The sequence below is a fragment of the Aotus nancymaae genome, unplaced genomic scaffold, assembly GCF_030222135.1.
Source record: "Aotus nancymaae isolate 86718 unplaced genomic scaffold, 86718_ANA_hifiasm-v0.15.2.pri h1tg000025l, whole genome shotgun sequence".
In the NCBI taxonomy this organism is placed as follows: Eukaryota; Metazoa; Chordata; class Mammalia; order Primates; family Aotidae; genus Aotus; species Aotus nancymaae.
The window spans coordinates 4,141,168-4,161,232 of NW_026988438.1; the positions used below are offsets into that span (position 1 = coordinate 4,141,168).

General features: G+C 34.4%; 1 protein-coding gene across 5 annotated transcripts in view; it reads left to right on the forward strand.

Annotated features, from left to right (window-relative positions):
- The window catches only part of AGMO (alkylglycerol monooxygenase), a 441,694-nt gene that overhangs the window by 40,453 nt on the left and 381,176 nt on the right, over positions 1-20,065 (forward strand). For all 5 annotated transcript variants that reach the window (XM_064380350.1, XM_021674184.2, XM_064380352.1 and 2 more), the window contains exons 3-4: positions 640-770; positions 9,733-9,884. In XM_064380350.1, coding sequence (XP_064236420.1) covers positions 640-770; positions 9,733-9,884 — 283 coding nt within the window. The remainder of the gene's footprint in view (positions 1-639; positions 771-9,732; positions 9,885-20,065) is intronic.

Below are 20,065 nucleotides of genomic sequence, written 5' to 3' on the forward strand. Positions count from 1 at the left end.
TTATTGCTTATACTGCAACACCAAACCGAATTAAATGCTCCATCATCAATGGTGGAGCCTTCAAAACATCACTTATTATGTGAAACAAATCAAAACCAAATAAATAAAATCTGAATCATGTTTTAAGCCAACATGTAAAATTACCATATTTTCTAAAATTCTAAGAAGAAAATTGTCTCTACTCTTTCAATTTCATCATTAGAAATATAGTTCTTGTAATTCTAACACAAAAATTAGAATTTTGTGCATCTTTAAGGAAAGCCTCTTGAAGTGGGTCTAGATTATACATATAGAGACAATAGACTTCTAATTATTTGCCTTATTCTAAATTTATTTTTTAATGTAATTTGGAAGATGTTCCTCCCAATATTATAATGTTATAATTATCATAGTTATATCTATGATTACATTTCATATTCAAATTGGATGATATAATTTGAGCACATATTTAGCATATGTCTAAAACAGTTAGACTTCTCTGCCTACTGTGTAGGAAGTAATCTTCTAGAATGGGTGTCTACCATCTCCTCTGGGGCTTCCCAAATCTGGGCCTCTCAATTCTGACATGACTAATCAGGAAAGGTAAAATAATTTCATATGGAACATAATAGCATCTCTTTTCTGCAATTTCCTTTCTAGGCAACTCCATTTTTCATTTCCCTGATGCTGCTTGAACTTGTTGTCAGCTGGATTCGCAAAGGGAAGCCACCGGGTCGTTTGGATGATGCTTTAACATCAGTCTCAGCTGGTGTTCTGTCACGACTTCCAGGGTGAGTTAGATGGGTTAACAACGCTGAGTGAAAACACTGAAATTCCCTACGTAAGAGGGGCAAAGGAACCCACTGCATGGGGGAATTAGTCTATTTACACAGATTTCCCCAAGGAATTCAGTTCATGCTATTATTTAAAATTTTGATATTTTGCTCTTCATTGATTTTTTGCACTCATCTAAAAAACTACCCTAAATATTATTTATCTTGCCTTGTTGATATCCCTTTAAAATGAGTGTTTCATTTGCCTTATTGTGATTCCAGCTCTGAGTTATGATCTAGTTCTCTATTAAAATTGTATTTGCCTCTGCCAGGTTCAGAAAGAATAGCTCTCTAGAGTGTAGACACTCCCTAGAGCAGCTCACACAAATCTCTGAATAACTACAATGGTTTCCTAACTGGTGTCTGGCTCTAGTACAAACCCATTTGCAGCCAAACATTTCCATAACATGAATCCAGTAGAAACCCTTCACTGGTTCCCTGTTGACTCAAGTGTAAGGTACAAATCCCTGTTCTGAACTATAGAGAACATGGTCTCTCTGGCTTTGCTTTTGGGTCCTCCACTCTCCTGTCTCTTTGTCATGTTTATCCCATCATGCTTTACTACTTGTCATTGCCCACATACCACAGGTACTTCCCTCTGCCTGGAAAGTCATCCATGTGGCCAATTGAGATTCATTTATTAGGTCTAAGCATAGATGTCACATGCCTCAGCAAGCCTTATCTGTTCTCCAAGCTTACAGTCCCATGGAATTTTGTGCTTATCCCAGATCTAGAATTTTCACATGGTGTCGATGCTCACCTCTTTTCTTCCCAGCCCTTCCTGCTAGCTTGTACACAACTTGAGAGCAAGAGGTGTGCATTCTTCATAGTTTTAGCTCCTGTGCCTGGAATGATGTCTATTGCATGGTAAAGAGTCCAAAAAACAGTGATATTCCTATACTGTTATGTTGACGATAAAATTAGATGATATTGGGACCAAATGATAGTAAGATGTAAATGACCTACTAATTTTTAGAAATAGCATATTATAATGCATGTAGAGGAGAGACCAATAAAAGGAAGTCATCTTCAATGCATGTGGACTTACCAAAGAGGCAGAGGGTGAGGAAAGATTCCCTTGGAAGTCTGTGCTTTGAGCTGCTGATGAATGTTCTCATTCCAGCTTCCCACCCATTGCTTCTTGTCCTGTTTTAAGAGCTTTACTTCTGACTGGTGCTCATTGCTTTGGAATGTTTCTATTAACTGCTCAGCGGGAAACTAAGGTGGATTTTTTAAAAAATCACATTAAAACTTTAAACATCTAAGAAAGGTGGAATAATTTCATATATTACATAAAATAGTCTAAAAAGAAAGTAAACCTGAAAGTATTTAAAATAAAGTATCTTTATTTTTCAATAAGATTTTGAGAAAAGTATATTATTAAGTATATAGTAGACGTAACATTACTAATACTGACTTTGAAAAACACTTATAATTGTTGCATTTTGCAGTTGGAATCCGAGGAAGATAATGTCTCCAGAAATTTGCAACTAATTCCGAGATTATCATGAATAAGAATTTATGATTATAGATTTTTTCCTTTCTTATAATACATGTCCCCTTTAGGCAGAAATGAACAAGAAATACATTCAACATATCCAAGGTATATATAGATTTGGATATAGATTTAGTTATTTAAAAATAACTAATTGGTTAATTTAGCTCATTCACAGAAAGTTGTGTATGGGTTTATGGAAATCAGATGATTGATAAACTATAAAAGTCACTTGGTAACTGAGAATTGTCCTGCATATCCGATTATATGTCATATATTTTAGTGAATTGGAATGAATTTGTTAAGCATTTTGACAATGAATTTGACAGCAAATTGAATGAATTCTTCAGCATTTTTATTTTTACCTTTTAAAATTTGATTTGGTTGCAAATGAAATTAGATTGTTCTCTTATCATAACATTGTGGGTACCAGAAATACAAACTGTATCCTCAGTACAATATTTCTGCTCAGCAGTGTTATTTTTAAAAGATACAGAGTTATAACACGAAAATAAGAATAAAATAGATATTTTTCCAAAAAAAGTATCTGAAAAAGGAGAGAGAAAGTTGGGGGGAGAGAGAGAGGCAGAGAGAGAGAGAGAGAGAAGGAAAAAAAGAAACCAAAAACAAACCAGTCCTTCAGGGATAGAACATGTGGTTCTTTTCCTTCACCCACTACTCATAACACCCCTTAAACAAACACAAACTGTTAACTCTGGTGCCCTTTGAGAGAAAGGTAAAAGGTTATGAACTTGAATTTGGAGAATATTTTTCTATCGTTATATTAAACAAGAATAGCAAATTACTTCTTTTTTTCCTTGTATATGTAAAGAACAATTCTAAATGATGAAATATGGATTTTTTAACTTTTGTGAAGAATTTTCTCTTTTATAGCCTTGTCTGAAAGATTCCAGTAAAGCAAATTATCTGAAAATGAAATTTTTTTTTTGTTTTGTTGTATAGAAATATTGTGAAAAATGTTTTTATTTCATTTGTTGCTTTAAAAAAATTCCAAACCCAAATATAAACTGGAAAGAAAAAGCAAGCCTATGGATCTATTCCTTTCAATCCCCTTACAGTAAAAAAAAAAAAAAAACAAAAAACAAAAAAAGGGAAGAATTTGACATCAATTCTTAAAACAATATTTCAGTTGAAGCCACAGCATCAAGGGGAATCCCTGTGCAAATCATTAACAGCTGAGGGTTAGATTAACACGGCAGTATTGTATCCTCTCCCAGGGACCAATTTCATTTTGTACACTAGCAACAGAGGCTTGCCACGTCCTTCAAATAGGTGATTGCAAGAAAAATGGTAGCGTGCCTTTTGCTCATTCATTTGTGAAGAATTATGCTTTGGGTAATAATTCCAAATAAGCATGTGGCCTCGGACAAAAGAAGTGGAAATCAAAGCAAACACGTTTTCCACTTCGCCATTCATGTAATAGAAATGTTGTGCGCAGACTTTGAAGAAAAACAGTGTTTTTTCGAGGATCTTAATTTCAGGATTACATAAAATTTAGCTGTCTTAAAGATTAATAGCATACTTACCATGTTGATAGAAAAGACACATGCTACCTCTTTCAAATCTTTATGTCAAGGAAAATATTAACCATGGACAAGATTCTATCTTGTTTACAAGCCTGTTGGACAGACCGTGATCTGTAATAAAAGTCCATCTGTCCTAAGAACCAGATTCTGGGCAGGCTTGCATCTGCTTTGCTCTTCTGAAATCCAGTAGGCAGCCCTGCTAGTCAGATACTAGTCAAAGTTATAAACAGATATGTCTATTTATTCTAGTTAAACACAGTGTATCATGCAGATAATCTGCCTTTCTAACAATTAGTGTCATGTGTGACTGTAAAAAAATTAATCTTGATTTAACAAAATATTTACCAAATCTATTTTTTAAGCACACGTATCTAAAACTTGTGAAATATCCAGCTACTGACTTAAATGTTAATGAGTGAAAAATAATCACATTTTTTTTTCCTGCTTGTTTAAGCAGAACTCAATTTCCAATCCTTCATTAGAAAACCGGGAGTTCAATTTGTTACTTCCTTCCAATGTTTCTGCTTCCATAAATTGCATCCTCCCCAGAGAAGTTTGATTCCTGATATAAATATCTACAGTATGTTTGTTTTTAATGGGTTCATTTATTCTGTTGAAACAGCAGATTATAAATCAAATTGCAGTTAAGTTAGAAGGATAATTTAAGTAGGTAAATTTTCAAATAAAGTTGGGGACACTCCACTTTTAATACATATGGGTCACTGCCAATTTTTACCGTGGAGCTAGCTCCACAATGTTCAGCCATATATATGCATACTTTTACTGGCCATGCCTGCCATGGAATTTTCCATTCCTGACAAGAAAGTTTCAATTCATCCAAAAAAAAAAAAATTAAAAAGGAGGAAATTAAACTTCTCTGAAATACTTTTGACTCCTTGGGGTGGGGCCAGAGAATAAAGAAAAATTGTATACAGGTTTTTATACCAGGGGCTTTAGCATGAGAGGCTAAATGTTGCCTTGGCAAATCAGACCTAACAAATGAATGTTTATCATTTTGGATGATGACTTTAATAAGCAGCAATTCATTGTCCAAAAGAAGAGATAAATGAATCTATGAAATGTTAATAATACCTTATTATTAATACTAAATTTTTATTAACCTAGAAATAATTACTAAAAATCCTCATGTAAGGAAAATAAATTTTAATTACTTGTTGCTTTGTTAATTATGTTTGAGAAAATCTCATTTCCTCTTATAATTTGCATTAGAAAACTAATAAATAGACTTTGTCTTTGTTATTAATTATGTAACTTCAGAAACTGCTATTAGAAGAACCTTCCCTGGTGAATGCAAGTTTCATTGCTTATTGGTCTGGATTGGAGTGCTTATTCAATCAAGTAATATATTTCCTGTGACGTAAAGGATATAGCAAATTCCTTTCTTCCAAATCTATCACATTGTGTTTATAAAGGTTTATGGCTTTTTGGTTACTGTTAAGAAGAAATTAAGTGATTGTTTTATAAATGTAATACTATTTCACAGTAAGAATTAGTAGTACACATTTTATCTGTTTGCAGATGGTAAAGGTAGTATTATCTATCTTATTATTACCAAGCAAGAATCAATATTCCACTAGATGGAGCAAAAGTGGCAATAGCTTTACAGATGGGCAGTGCAAACTCCTGGATCCAGTTGAGAGATTTTGAAGTAAATAAGTAACAAAATTTCTCAGAAAAATCTCTCTCTCACTCTCTCTACATACACACACACACACACACACACATATATACAAAAGATCTAATATATTTACTATATTAATTTATTTTTAACTTCTTGGAGTTTTAAGGATATTTATATATCCTTAAATATATATGCTTTGATATTTCAGAAGTTTGCAATGAGAGCATTACATCAAATGTTATGGCTTTCTTAATGACAACAACATGAGAGTCATTTTAGGGCTCATTCAGCCTAATTATCTCAGACCTTAAATTCGCACTGAGATGCTGAAAGGGTGAATGTCATGCCCACGGTCACACTTCTATTCCTGGTGATGGGTAGACTCAGATGGAGATGACTTTGAAAACTCATTAGTTTCTAATTCTCAATCCCCAAATAACATTTATTTCTAATTTATTGATTATTTTTTAATCTCAACATTGAAACTGAACTTCATTTTGTAAAAAACTGAGGATTAATATTAAATAGTAATGTAGTAACTTAGAAGCTTTTTTACAGTAACTGAACATTGACAAATTTCTCGTGATGAGAGAAAATGTTATGTAAAATACATAATCAGTTCACTAGTTAAAGAAATAAGCTACTTTTCATTTGCTGAAACATATACTTCAAACTCAAGAGAAAACTGCTGTTTGGGGGAATTCATGAAGATAATAGGAGCATGGGAGGAAAGCCTCTCTATATGCAGGTTGCTGATTAGAGGATTGTAATGTCTCTTTATGTTTAGATCACTTTCCTGGTCTTACATTCAAACTGAAGGCATAAAAGGTGTCTAGTATTTGGGAATTCCAAGCTCCTGTGCTACCCAATATTCCATCTTCATGTGATAAAGTAAGCTCACTATATACATACGTATTATGTCTGCCTCTTCCCACAGGATGGGGTTTAGAGAGTTTAAATTCCAGAGTGCAGAGTCATGTGCTGAGATTGCAGGGTGGAAGGGTAAGGGGGACTGAGAAGAGAAAGAGGACGGCGCTTTGGTTTATGATTCAAGGTCTGGTGAGAACATTTTTGAAAATGTAGGTGCTGTTTTCTGCAATCCAGGGCTATCCGAGCTTGATAATCATTTCCCAGCTGTCTGTCTTAGGTGAATTGTTTTTAGTTGTGGGCATCCCATGGCTATTCTTTCACATGTGTGTTAGAAGAGAATCAGATTCATTTTGCTGATAGAAAGCAGGGAGTAGAACTCCCACAGCTGCTTCTCTCTTTCTTCGTGTCTTGAGGAAATTTAGGCTTCATGTAATGTGTGTGGGTTGGAGTCGGGGGAGGCTTGATGGTAGTATGGCAGGCATATTTCAGCTCGGTTTGTGTCAACCCTAATAAGTCAGTTGATGGACTAATAAATTGGGTGTCTGCTCAAGACCTGGCACCTGTACAGGAAATAGAAAAGTATTTCAATTGCAGACAGGTTTTTTAGACTTTTTATTTATTATTATTTTTTTTACAAATAGAAGTTTTTCAAGGATGTTTTCAGTCTGTTATCGAGATTTTGGTATCTTAATGCCCGTTTCCATTGTCACTGGAACTGACAAGGAAGATAACATATTTTTAAAAAAAAATATTAAACTGAGGGAACATTTATATAAGGCTGGTGGTGTTTGCCCATTTAATAGTGTGTTCCTGTGCCTTGTGCTATGCCTGGCACTTAGTAGGCTCTTCATATGAATTCAGTGAATGACTGCCTAAATCCATGGATGAATCTGCTTTGATATCATGTGCCAATACTTCAGCTATTAAGCTATAGATGATTTCAACTTTCTACTAAATTTTGTTTTTATCTTTCTTTCTGGCTCAGTTGTTTTTAGGCAGAGGCAGAGGTTTTCAACTGGGGAAAATTTTGCTCCCCAAGAAACACTTGGAAATATCTGGGGACTTTTTGTAGTCATAGCTGGGGTGAGAAGGAGTGCTCCTAAATCTAGTTGCTAAAGAACAGCAATGCTGGAATACATTCTATGATGCACAGGAAAGGCCCTCGACACAAAAAGTTACTTGGCCCAAAATGACAATATTGTTAAGATTAAGAATTCCTGTTTTACAGAAATTGGTATATTGAAGCATCTAAACTTGATATTGTTTGCCATTTTTAACCTAAAACTTGAATTTTATATGGGTAACCCCTACTAATGAACAATAGTGAACAATTTTAAGATTTCATAGTTTCAGTAAATGTTTGCACACAAAAGCCTCTTCCAAAAAAGGATTATCCTATCCAAATGTCAACAGTGGCAGTGTTGTGAAGCCTTCATCTAAACATATGAAAGTAACCCACCAAGCTAACAAGCTTCACAGTAGAATTTTTTCCAACTCCTGCTTTGACTAATATACCTTCATAAAAACTTGGAAGGCACGTCTTAAATGTTCATTTCATATATTCCTTGGAGTTTCTGCAACAGTGTGGGAACCCTTGGCTCATGGCTTGTCCTGCCCCCGGAGGGACCTCACGTACCTGTGTGTGGACATCCTTGTCCCAGCTCTGTCTATATGCCCCCAACTAGCCACCCTTGGCCACCTTGTCAGGTTGTGGGGTTTGCACACCTGCAGAGGTCTGCCATCAGGAAGAATGGCTCAGAAAAGAGGCTCGAGCAGGCTCAGGGCCGCTGCAACAGTGGATTTTACGGTATTCAGAGTTATCACTCAAATTGGCATTGTGGTAGGAGTCCAGGATGAGCAATTCCTTTGAGTCAAGGACTGGAACTCACAGACGGAACTGCTTCTTCCAACCATGTAATCTCAAATTGGAAACTGAGTTTTTAATGTGTGGTGATGTGAACTCTTTTCTGAAATTGTAAGCATTTGGCATTTCTCTTAGTTATGTATATTAATGCTGTTATAAGATAGCCTAGTGTTCTATTTTATAGGTGAAATAATAAAACCTTGAAATATTAAAGTATAAGAGGTTATTTTAAAGCTATTAAATCACAGTTAAAGTCATATGATATTAAATTCAAGAATAAAGTCAAAGGGCTGGATCTTTGAAATACTCAGTAAGCTAATTCATAGAAACTGACTCTGTAAAGGGAAATACTGTAAAAATAAAAAATTTTAGTAGTGTAGTCATCTGCACTACTTCTTCCACTCTTATCTAAAATTAGAATATTTAAGAAATTTCTCAGAATTTTGAGCGCCAAACTTGTTGATGACTTATACATATATCTTTATTAACCAGAATAATTAATTCCTTTTATATTTTAATAATAAATATAGAAGGATAAGTCAACTCAATAAAACTTATAAAAGTGACAAAACAAATCATCTAGAATCTAATCTTAAATTTGATCATATAAAATGAAAAAAAAATCCTTCCTAAAATTAAAGTATATTTTATAGGGTTTTGAAAGTAAAAATAAGAATTTATGGAAGCTTGATAAATAGGTGGCTTAATATATTTTAGTGTATGAGTTTTAGAAACAATTGTTTATTTTAATTTGGTTTGTATGCCTGATTTCTAAGGAAATATTTTCCCTAATATTTTGAAAACCCTAGTTTATATTACTTACAAGAATTGTAGAAATGCTCTGAGAATCCAATACCTGATCGTAAGTATAACATGTAAGAAACATTAAAGGGGAGTGTGTGTGTGTGTGTGTGTGTGTGTGTGTGTGTGTGTATGTGTGATGTAAGACAGAATAAAAAGGAAGGAGGAAGAGGAGAAGAGAGAGAATAGGTTTAGACAGAAGCAACTTTAACCTTAAGGCAAATTTTATGAGATCAAAAATTCGAAGGCAGTAGGCAATTTGCAGCACTTTAAAATATGGGCATCTATAATTTTCTGCCTTTTGAATTTCCTTTATAAAGCATCCTTAATATATTCTTCAGTAAGATTTAGAAATGACAAGTCATAGAAACGAAGTTGTAGTCTTGTCATATTGATGTTGTATGGGTTCCATGAAAAATATTTTAAGATACATAAAAAGGAAATGGTCTTTTAAATTTCATGAAATTGAGAGCATAAACTGCTGGCATCCATGATGCCTATGAAATAAAATAAAACTTCATGTGAATCATTTTGATATCAAGGAATTTGAGCCTTTGGAAAGAATGATAGAGATGAAACAAAGTAGAAGAGTTTCATTTTTTCATATAAATATATTAATTTTAAATGTTATCTAAAATATTTTAGCATAATTTTATTTCTAAAATGTTATATAATCACTGCTTGTGAATTTTGTCTTCCAGTCTATTTTTCAGGAGTGTTGAACTGACCAGTTATATTTATATCTGGGAGAACTACAGGCTGTTCGATTTGCCTTGGGATTCTCCATGGACTTGGTATTTAACCTTCTTAGGAGTTGACTTTGGCTACTACTGGTTCCATCGTATGGCCCATGGTAAGTTGCAAATGAGGACTTTTTGTTAATTTATATTGAACTGTGTTTGGCACATTGTACATATTCAGTAAATATTTATTAAATGGATAAATATAGAAATAAAATAGCACATTTTACAGGATATAAAAGTTAATAATGAAGGTTTGCTTTGCAATTTAAGTGGAGAAAATCTGAAGCCATATTTTTAAAATGATATGAAATGATTAGAAGTACATTTTTTCACTTCTTTCTAATTTTAAAGAAGTTTAGAAAGTGATGGCTATATCATTGACTTTTATCATTTATCATCTGGTTTTTAATAAAAATCTTAATTTTTATTGGGGTAGCAGTCAGAATCCAAACAAGGTCCATCCATTACATTTGGCTGTTGGGGATGAGAGGGTTTTTGTTTGTTTGTTCTAAATTTTTTTATTTCAGTAGTTTTTGGGGGAACAGGTAGTGTTTGGTTACATGAATAAGTTCCTTAGTTTTGATTTCTGAGATTCTGGTGCACCCATCACCAAAGCAGTGTACACTGTACCCTATGTGTAGTCTTTTATCCTTGCCACACACCCCCTTTCCCCCGAGTCCCTAAAGTCCAGTGTATCATTCTTATGCCTTTGAACTAAGAGGACTCTTAGTTCAGCTCCCACATGAGTGAGAACATATGATGTTTGGTTTTCCATTCCTGAGTTACTTCACTTAGAGTAATAGTCTCCAGTTCCATCTGGTTTGCTGTGAATGTCATTATTTCCTTTGTCTTTATGACTGAGTAGTATTCCATGGTAAATATATACCACATTTTCTTTATCCACTCATTGCTTGATGGACATGTGGCCTGGTTCCATATTTTTGTGGTGAAAAGGGAACACATTTACGCTGTTGGCAGGAAGGTAAACTAGTACAACCGCTATGGAAAACAGTGTGGAGATTCCTTAAAGAAGGAAAAGTAGATTCACTGTTTGATCTGCCAGTTGATCCAGGAATCCCACTGGAATTACTGGATTCCCACTGGATTCCACTGGGAATTCTGGATCAAATCGTGGATCTACTTTTCCTTCTTTACCCAGGGGAAAAGAAGTCATTATATGAAAAAGATGCTTGCACATGGCATGTTTATAGCAGCATTGTTTTTTAATGTATTGTCTTCCATTATTGTTCTTATGGCATGCGCTTGATAGAGTCTAAAGATGTACACAATATCAAACTTCACAGCACAATTATTGAGGGTCATTCAGAAGTGCTTTGCAACAGTGTGGAATTCTAAGTAATGTGTTCTGTCATAGTAAGCTTCATTCAATTTGTTGGCAGTACTTCCACATTACAAATGAAAATGTAATCAGCTAGGCACTGACCATATGCACTTCCCTGTTACCATAGTTTTGCAAAATTTCTCATCTGCAAAAGCTGTCTTACTGCACTGGTTCACTGAATTTGCTTTTTGGGATTCTTGGCTGCGCTTCCAAAGAAATGTTTTGTTATAGAAAGGGAAATGGAAGAGTGAGGAACAAATCTAGGACTGAACCTCTGTAGGGATAAGTAGGGGCTGAGGAATGGTTGTAGAGCTAAGGTGAGCAAGTGGTCTCTCAGGAGCAATAAGCATGCCAAAGTATTTCTGAAGGGAAGAGCGGGAAAGTTCTAATCTTGAAAAACTACTGAAGAGCAGAACTCAGGATTTCAGTGGGTGGTTGGTTGAGTGGGTGAGGAGGAAGGAAGGAAGAGGAAAGAACCTGGAATAATAATAATAAATAGATGGCAGATGGACAGCAGAGACCAGAGCTCAGGGTGAATAACTGAGCTGTGTGTAGGAGTGGTGACCAAACATCATTCCTAAGCAAGGATGAAGGAAATAGGAGTAGCATGGATTTGTGTTGTGCTCAAGGCTGCTAAACTTTAAATATAGCATTGTTTATGTTACCCACCTTAAACATGTGCATTTAATGAAATTCCATGGAGATTTAATTATTAGAACAATTGTAAGCGAATACATAAGTAAGAAAAAGTTACTAATTTTGTGTGTGATAACCTTCGACTTTGACACATAAGAGGTCAGTTCCTGACATTGTTTCCTCATATATAAATGCAAAGACTACTCCAAAATCAAACATAATTAAGAATAAAACGTGGTTTACATAATAAATTTGTGTTTTATTTCAAACTAGTTTTCTCCCTAAAAATAAACTCATTGGCAATCGTCTTCATTTTCTATGCAACAAAGGGGTATTGCGAAAAGCGTTTACTTACTTTCACAAACCTTCCTCATACCACGCTGCCCAACATGGATGTGTTTATTTGGGAAATCTGCAAATTTGCTTACTCCTTGAAAGCCCATTATAACAGGAAACAAAGAACCAACAAAATATTACCAATATAAAACTCTTAAAAATATGTTGATAATAAGTGTTCTCAGTTGGGAAGAGCAATAAAATAAAATAACATATTAAAAATGTGGCATCAAGGCTATTTAAAGTATGCTTCTCATTAGAAATTTTGAACTGAATCCAGTAAAAAAGGCAGGCATTAAAAAAAATTTTGAAAACCTTCTGGAAAAGCATTTACAACCTTCAGGCTATGGAGCCAAATCATAAGTTCAAAGACTTTTGACTTGTAATGGAAAGCTAGTAGGAAAAAAGTAATTTATTTAATATATCAACCTTCAATATGATGCTTCATTTTTAAATTTATATGTAAATAATATTATAAAATATTAAAATAGATTTTCAGAAATCTAGAAACACAAGGCTAAAAGAAAATAGGGGCTCCAATTTTTTGAGCCTCTTGGGTTACTGAGTCCAAATTGAATAACTGGTCAAATTCATTTAATTGAAAAGTTTCAATAATTCTAAAATACATATGTCATCTTAAAATATAGTAAGAAAAAAAATCCCTACTTTTTCTATCCAACGTATTACTTTCCTTTCATTACTTCAAAATGATATAGCAAAAACATATTACCTATTTGTTAGTATGTTAAATGCTATGAGTTTTGAAGAAACAATATATTATGTATTTAAAATTTTGCCTTTATGTGTATTTAAATTGCTTCCTTAGGATTCTAAATTGTTGCTGGATTTGGTGTTGTGATTTGTTTGTATTGCATATATGTCGCATTTTCTCAGTTATGGGACAGTTAGCAGAAAATAGTTTATTCTCAACATTTGCATTCCATCTCTATCACTAATGCCAAGATATTTGAAGTTCTGTATGCTCTTTCTATTTGTCTTCTTCCCCTGGAATGAGAAAGAAATTGCTAATTATGGTCAAATTAGATGAAATACGGGCAATACAGTGGTTTCTATAGACAGCTTTGATGTTAAATAGTTCTTAAATTTAAAAAGTAGCTTTGTGCTTTCTTCTCCTCCACATCAAAATAGTGCATTATTTTTGTACTTTTTAATTAGTTATACTAAACATGTAAGGAAACAGGTAAAGATTTTCAAGGGAACATTTTTAAAAACTGATGATTATTTCTTGGGAGGAACAAGAATGAGGCCTTCAGGGTGCTGCTAATAAACTCTATCTTGCCTTTGGTGGTGTTTACATGAGTGAATAGATTTGTAAAAATTCATTGAGTTAGTTGTGCACTTAAAATTTATACATTTTCTCTATATATTCTTTCATAAAAAGTTAAATTCATAAATAATGCCACCAGTGTAATTTCTTGGTTTATAGTCCTAAGGCAGAATGCCATAGTAGATAACTAAATTTAGAAAAATAATACAAGAGGTTATGATTTGTGACTCTCTATATAAATATGTGACTTTATACAGTTTTTAACTGTATCAGTTTGAACAACCAAGTATGCGAAAGTGCCAGCATGCCACTTATTAATTTATTGCCTCTCATCTCCAAATCTATTCTTCTTTACCATTCCTTGTGTTATCAAAGCTTCATGCTGTAGACATTTCTCTTTTGTCAGCTGACTTGATGTTAGACTTTGCCAATTTAAGGGGCTGGAGGGACACTGCAAATCCAGAAGATGAGAAGGAGACTTTGCCTCCACTTTCCGTCATGCTGTTTTCTACTGGGCACTTAGAAGTTTGGTGTGTGAGGGTCCTGATACTCTTCACCTCTTGCTCAGCTGTAGCCTATACCCTCTAGCAAGATTCTCTGCCATTCAGGGGCCACACCAAAAAACTAGCTGTAGCTCATACACTCTGGGACCTACATGCTCTATTTAGTAAATTTCTCTGTCACCAACAGAGTTCCAGGGGTAGCCACAACCTCTCCAGAGATGTCTGAGTGCGTGAGTGGTGGTGTGAGTGTGTGAGTACATGTGTGGGACTCTTCTAAAGGTGTAAGTACCTGCTTGGTTCTCTCTCCCTCAGCTCTGTAGGCAGTAGCTGCATTCTGTGGTTGCTACTTTTGGAACATTGAATTCCTTCCTCCTTACCTCTTTAGTAGCTAAATCCCTCTTTAGCAGTTAATAATTCTTTATATTAACTTTTCCTTATTCAAGTTGCTAATGTGGTTTCTGTCTCCTGATTGGACCCTGACCGATACAGGCAGCCTCCTCATATATTACATAGAATAACAAATTTGAGTTTTCATATGAAAAAAGCTCAACATCACTAATCATTACAGAAATAAAAGTCAAAACCACAGTAAGATACCATCTTACACCAGTCAGAATGACTACTATTAAAAAGTCAAAAAATAACAGATGCTGGAAAGGTTGCAGAAAAAAAGGAATGCTTATACACTGTTGGTGGGAGTGCAAGTTAGTTCAGCCATTATGGAAAGCAGTTTGGAAATTCCTCAAAGAACTTAGAGTTATCACTTAACACAGCAATTTAGTTATTGAGTATATACCCAAAGAAATATAAATTGTTCTATTATAATGACATATGTATGTGTATGTTCAATGCAGCACTATTCACAATAGCAAAGACATGGAATAAATATATATGCCCACCAAAGGTAAAGTGGATAAAAAAATGTGGTATATATACTCTATGGAATACTATGCAGCCAGAAAAAAGAATGAGGTCATGTCCTTTGCAGCAACATAGACAGAGCTAGAGAACATTATCCTAAGCAAACTAAGGAGCAGAAAACCACGTATCACATGTTCTCACTTGTAAGTGGGAGCTAAACCATGAGAACACATGGATGCTCGGAGCGGAGCACAGACAATCCAGTCAACTTGAGGGTGGAAAGAAGAAGGGAGAAAATCAGAAAATAATACCTATATGCTTATTACCCAGGGGATAAAATTATCTGTACACCAAACCCCCATGACACACAGTTTACATATAACAAAACTGCACATGTGCCCCTGAACCTAAAAGTTAAAAAAAAAAAGAAATTAAAAATAAGATTAATAATAATAATCAAAAATAAAAAAAATTAATAATCAAAAAATAAAAAATAGGGTTAGTCTGGTTGCACCTTTTGCTATTATATTTCATTCAGAGGCATTGATTATATACTGAGACTACAACACAATTTAGTTCAGTCCTGAAATTGAGACCATCACCTAAAATTGTTGTAATAAGCAACCCATAATATCCCCTCAAACTGTAACATTTTTCCTCAATAAATACATTGTTTAATCCATTTTCAAATTCATCTCATTCTGCATCTAAACAAGGTAGTGCTATAACAATTTTTGTACAGTAACAAATATTTATTCCCAAAACTTCTTTTTGATTGTGAGCTCCTGTATATGACTCTTAAATTTAAAGTTATTCATTCCTTTCTGACTTTATTTTAGAAGTTGAAGTTAGATTATCCTAATTTCAATCATTGTTTAAACAAAGAGAATAAACAGATATATTGCTGGTAAATTATTTTAACTTGTGAAAATGCCAGGATTGTGGTCTGCATTGATGAATAGATTATGTACATTCTTCTATACTTGTGCGGTTTTTTTGATACCAGAATATACCTAAGGTTTTTGTAACTCTACTATACATTATGACTTATTCTTTATTTTAAAAATAGACTGTGGCTGGGGATGGTGGCTCATACCTGTAATCCCAACACTCTCAGTGCTTGGGGAGGCCAAGGCAGGAGGATAACTTGAGGCTAAGACTTTCAATACCAACCTGGACACATGGAGAGACCTTGTCTTTACAGAATATTAAAAAAAATAGCTGAATGTGGTGGTATATGCCTACAATTCTAGCTGCTCCGAAGGCTAAGGCAGTAGCATCACTTGAGCCCAGAAATTTTAGGATCCAGCAAGCTATGATCATGCCACTGTACTCCAGGTTGGGTGTCAGAGCTATACCCTGTCTGTAAAAAAAAAACAATAATACATTGTGATTGTATTCTTAGTGGATTCTTAGGGTAAACTCCACCTTGTATTTGCCTGAGTTACTGTCATGTTTCTTGTCTCCTCTCATGATCCCTCACTTTTTCCCAGTCCTTGAAGTAGGTGTTATTTAGCACCTCTATGAGAGAAGCTTTGGAATTCCCACCAGTGACTTGCCTATCCCTTTTAGTTTCTTATCATTACTTTCAACCAAAAAACGTGGCACTTATGTTAACCATTTTCCTCTCTGTTTATTTCAATGGAAGGGGACATCCCATGTCAAATGTTAAACATTTGTCCACAGAAGCACTTCAAGTATGTATAAACCAAAAGGTCCCCATTATTTCCCCTAAAAATGCCTGATTTGAGGGGGTCTTTCTCAGAGAAATTGTTTATCGTTATCACTGGCAGCTGTAGTCCTTTTGAAAGATACAGACTAACTTTCAGATTCCTTATGTAGATAATATATAGAAAGTACATTTGAAACAAAGATTATGGCTACTATCAGGGTATTGCAAGTATAAATTCATTGAGTTATTAAGCAAAGAAGTCATAAAAATAAAATATAAAAATGTCAGGAATCTCCATCGGATTATTTTTGAATATTGATTATAAAGTATATAAATATTTCCAAGAATAATTAGGAAAACCAAGGATGGCTGTGCAATATTTTACATAAATTTAATTAAAAGCTGTGAAAGGAGTAATCAAAATTAAATTGGAAGGGATAGATGGATCAAAGATTATAAACTTTAACTTACTTTTGACTCTACTTAGGGACACAAATATGCCTTCTTTCTCTTTTAGTCTTGGGACATAATGTATTTGCCTCTTATATAGCAGAAAAATCATTAACGTTTGAATCAAAAGATATAGGTGTGCACCACTGTGCAACCATTTGCCACACACATAACCTTGGGATTAACCTCTCTGAGACAGATTGTGTGTATTTTATTCATCTTCTATTTTTGTAAAGCAATTCTAATGAAAATGCTTTGTAAGTGCAGGAACCAAGTAAAAAGAGTGAATGAATAAATAAGCGAACTCCAAGAAAGTAAGATGGAGGCTTATGTGAAGATTTAGGGATATTTCAAATGGGCATAGGAGGGAAAACACTTAAATTTGGAGTGGACTTTAGGATTGTTTTGGGACAATATGCAGTTAAATATGATCTGGAAAAAACAGATTTTGTCCCAAGTAATTTTATTCAGAAAGAGAATTTGGAAATCTGTTTTACTAAATATGTATGATGCATTAGCACACAAAATATTTGAATACAGCCATTTTAGACCACAGAAAGTCAAGTTGAATTCTGTCCACTTTTATTTATTGAACAAGTATAATTATGACTAAATTTAGTGTTACCATATTAAAATAGCATAAAGAAATACTGCTGTGTGATTTACGTCAAGTAAAGATTTTTGGAGTAATCATGAACTTAGATATTTCTTTCTATAGTTATTGACTTCACTTATGCATTTGTTTATTTGTTAGTAAATGAATTAATACATTTATTTATGCATTAGTTTTTTTAAGAAATATTTGAGAGCACTTATATCAACCCTATACTAAGTACCTGAGATACTTGCTTAATAACAGGTATGGTCACTGTTTATTCTATTGTGAATCACAGACATTAATAAATAATTACAATAATAAAAAGGGCAGTATAAAGATATTATGAGGCAAATTCTAAAATTTATAAACTGTCCTCTCATTGCCATTAATTCTGAAATTTACATACTTCTGAAAAGTCTGCAGTGGTATGCATGACACCAAATGGGATTCTGTTTAAAATACCTATTTCTGAAATGATGATGCTAGTGAAAATACAAAGAGTAATACAGAAAATTAAATCTAAGTGTCATTGAAGGACTTTGGAGCAGCAATAAGTATAGTGGTAAAAAAAAAACGTAGATTCAAGAGCCAAGTTCCTTGAGTTCAAGTCTTTGTATTGACCCTTATTAACTGAGATTTATTAATCTGTCTATGTCTTAGTTTCTTCATCTATAAAATGGGAATCATAATAATAATAACATATATCTCATAAGATTTTTATAAAGCTTAAATGAGTAAAACTTAGGGGAGTGACTGTCAGATAGTTAACACTATTTAAATATTACCCCTGTTATGGAATACATGTTTTCCATATTGCAAGGTACTAGAATAAATGTTTTGTGTTAATAACACAGCATATTATATTATTTAATTCCCAGAATAACCCTATAAAGTAGGTATTCAGTCATTTGTGAGACATTAACTGAGCACCCACTATATATTATAAAGTTTCCTAGTTGTTAAGACTGTAACAGTGAACAAATAAAAATTGCTGCCCTACCTTGTATTTGATAGCACACCTGGGAGCTTATAGTTAATAATAACTTAATTATTCATTTGAAAATGACTAAGAGAGTACAACTGAATTGTTTATAACTCAAAGGATAAATGTGTGCAGTGATGGATATCCAACTTTTCATGATGTGACTGTTACACATTGCATGCCTCTACCGAATTATCTCATGTACCCCATAAATATATACACCTACTATGTACCCACAAAAATTAAAAATATTTTTAAAGTTGCTACCCTTTTGGTGCTTATATCTTAATGAGGGAAGAAGGTCCAGATATAAAAAGTATACTATGTAATATGTCAGGTAGTGAGGCGTGCTGTGGGATATGGAGTGATGGACCCAGCAGTTGGGTAAAGCCTCTGTTGGACCTCTGTGAGTCGGTAGTATTATAATGGAAACCTGGATGAGGTGAAGAAGGCAACACAGGCATATTTGAGGAAAAAGATTTCTAGACAGAGGAACCTGCAGGTGGAAGGTACCTGTGTTAGTCTGTTCTCACACTGCTATAAAGAAATACTTGGGACTGAGTAATTTATATATGAAAGAGGTTTAATTAACTCACAGTTCCACCTGGCTGGGGAAGCCTCAGGAAGCTTACAATCATGGCAGAAAGCAAAGGGGAAGCAAGGACCTTCTCCACACGGTAACAGGAGAGAGACGTGCAAGCAGGGGGCATTTCAGATGCTCATAAAACCATCAGATTTCATAAGTACTCACTCACTATCAGGAGAACAGCATGGGGAAAACCATCCCCATGATCCAGTAACCTCCCACTGGGCCCTTCCCTCAACATGGGGGGATTATAGATATTACAATTCAAGATGAAATTTGGTGGAGACACTAAGTCTAGTCATATCAGTACCAAAGAAGGGAATATGCTTGGCACATTTGAGAAATATCAAGAAACTGTAGAGGATACCAGTGGGGAACTGGGAGGAAGAGGGTGAGATACAGGATCATATGGGATCTTGTAGACTGGCAATAATGAATCTGGTAAATGTATCCCCAGTCACACTAGACACCACCCAGCCTATTTTTTTTTGGGTGTCATGAAGTCATTGGAGAATTTTTAAGAGTGGGGTAACATCCTTTTTTTACTTTAACAAATAGTCGTCATCAAAGAACTACTATATTCTTTCACTTTTTTAAACCAACGAGATCCTTGAAAACTATGATGGTTTTATTAGCCTTCTTACTATAATGTCAAGACAACATTGCAATTCGATTAATGAGGCAGATTAAGAAAATACAGAGTGTCAGATTGATGTGGGCATTATAATTTTATATTAAATGATTCAGAATGAGTTTCCGAAAATGTGACATTTGAGCACAGACCTGAAGCTCTCTGCGGGAGTGAGCCCTACAAGTCTGGGAAAAGGGAATCCTGGACAAAGGGCAGAGCAAGTGCCAAGGCTCTGAGGAGAAGCGTAATTGACCTATTTGAGGAAATGCAGAGATCATGTGTGGCTGGAGCCAAGCCAGAGAGGATTCAAGTTTCAGGGGTTGTGGGCATTGTAGACATTGGCAGGGTGAGCAGATCGTGCAGGCCTGGTAAATGATTGTAAAGATGTTAGCTGTTATTCAAAGTG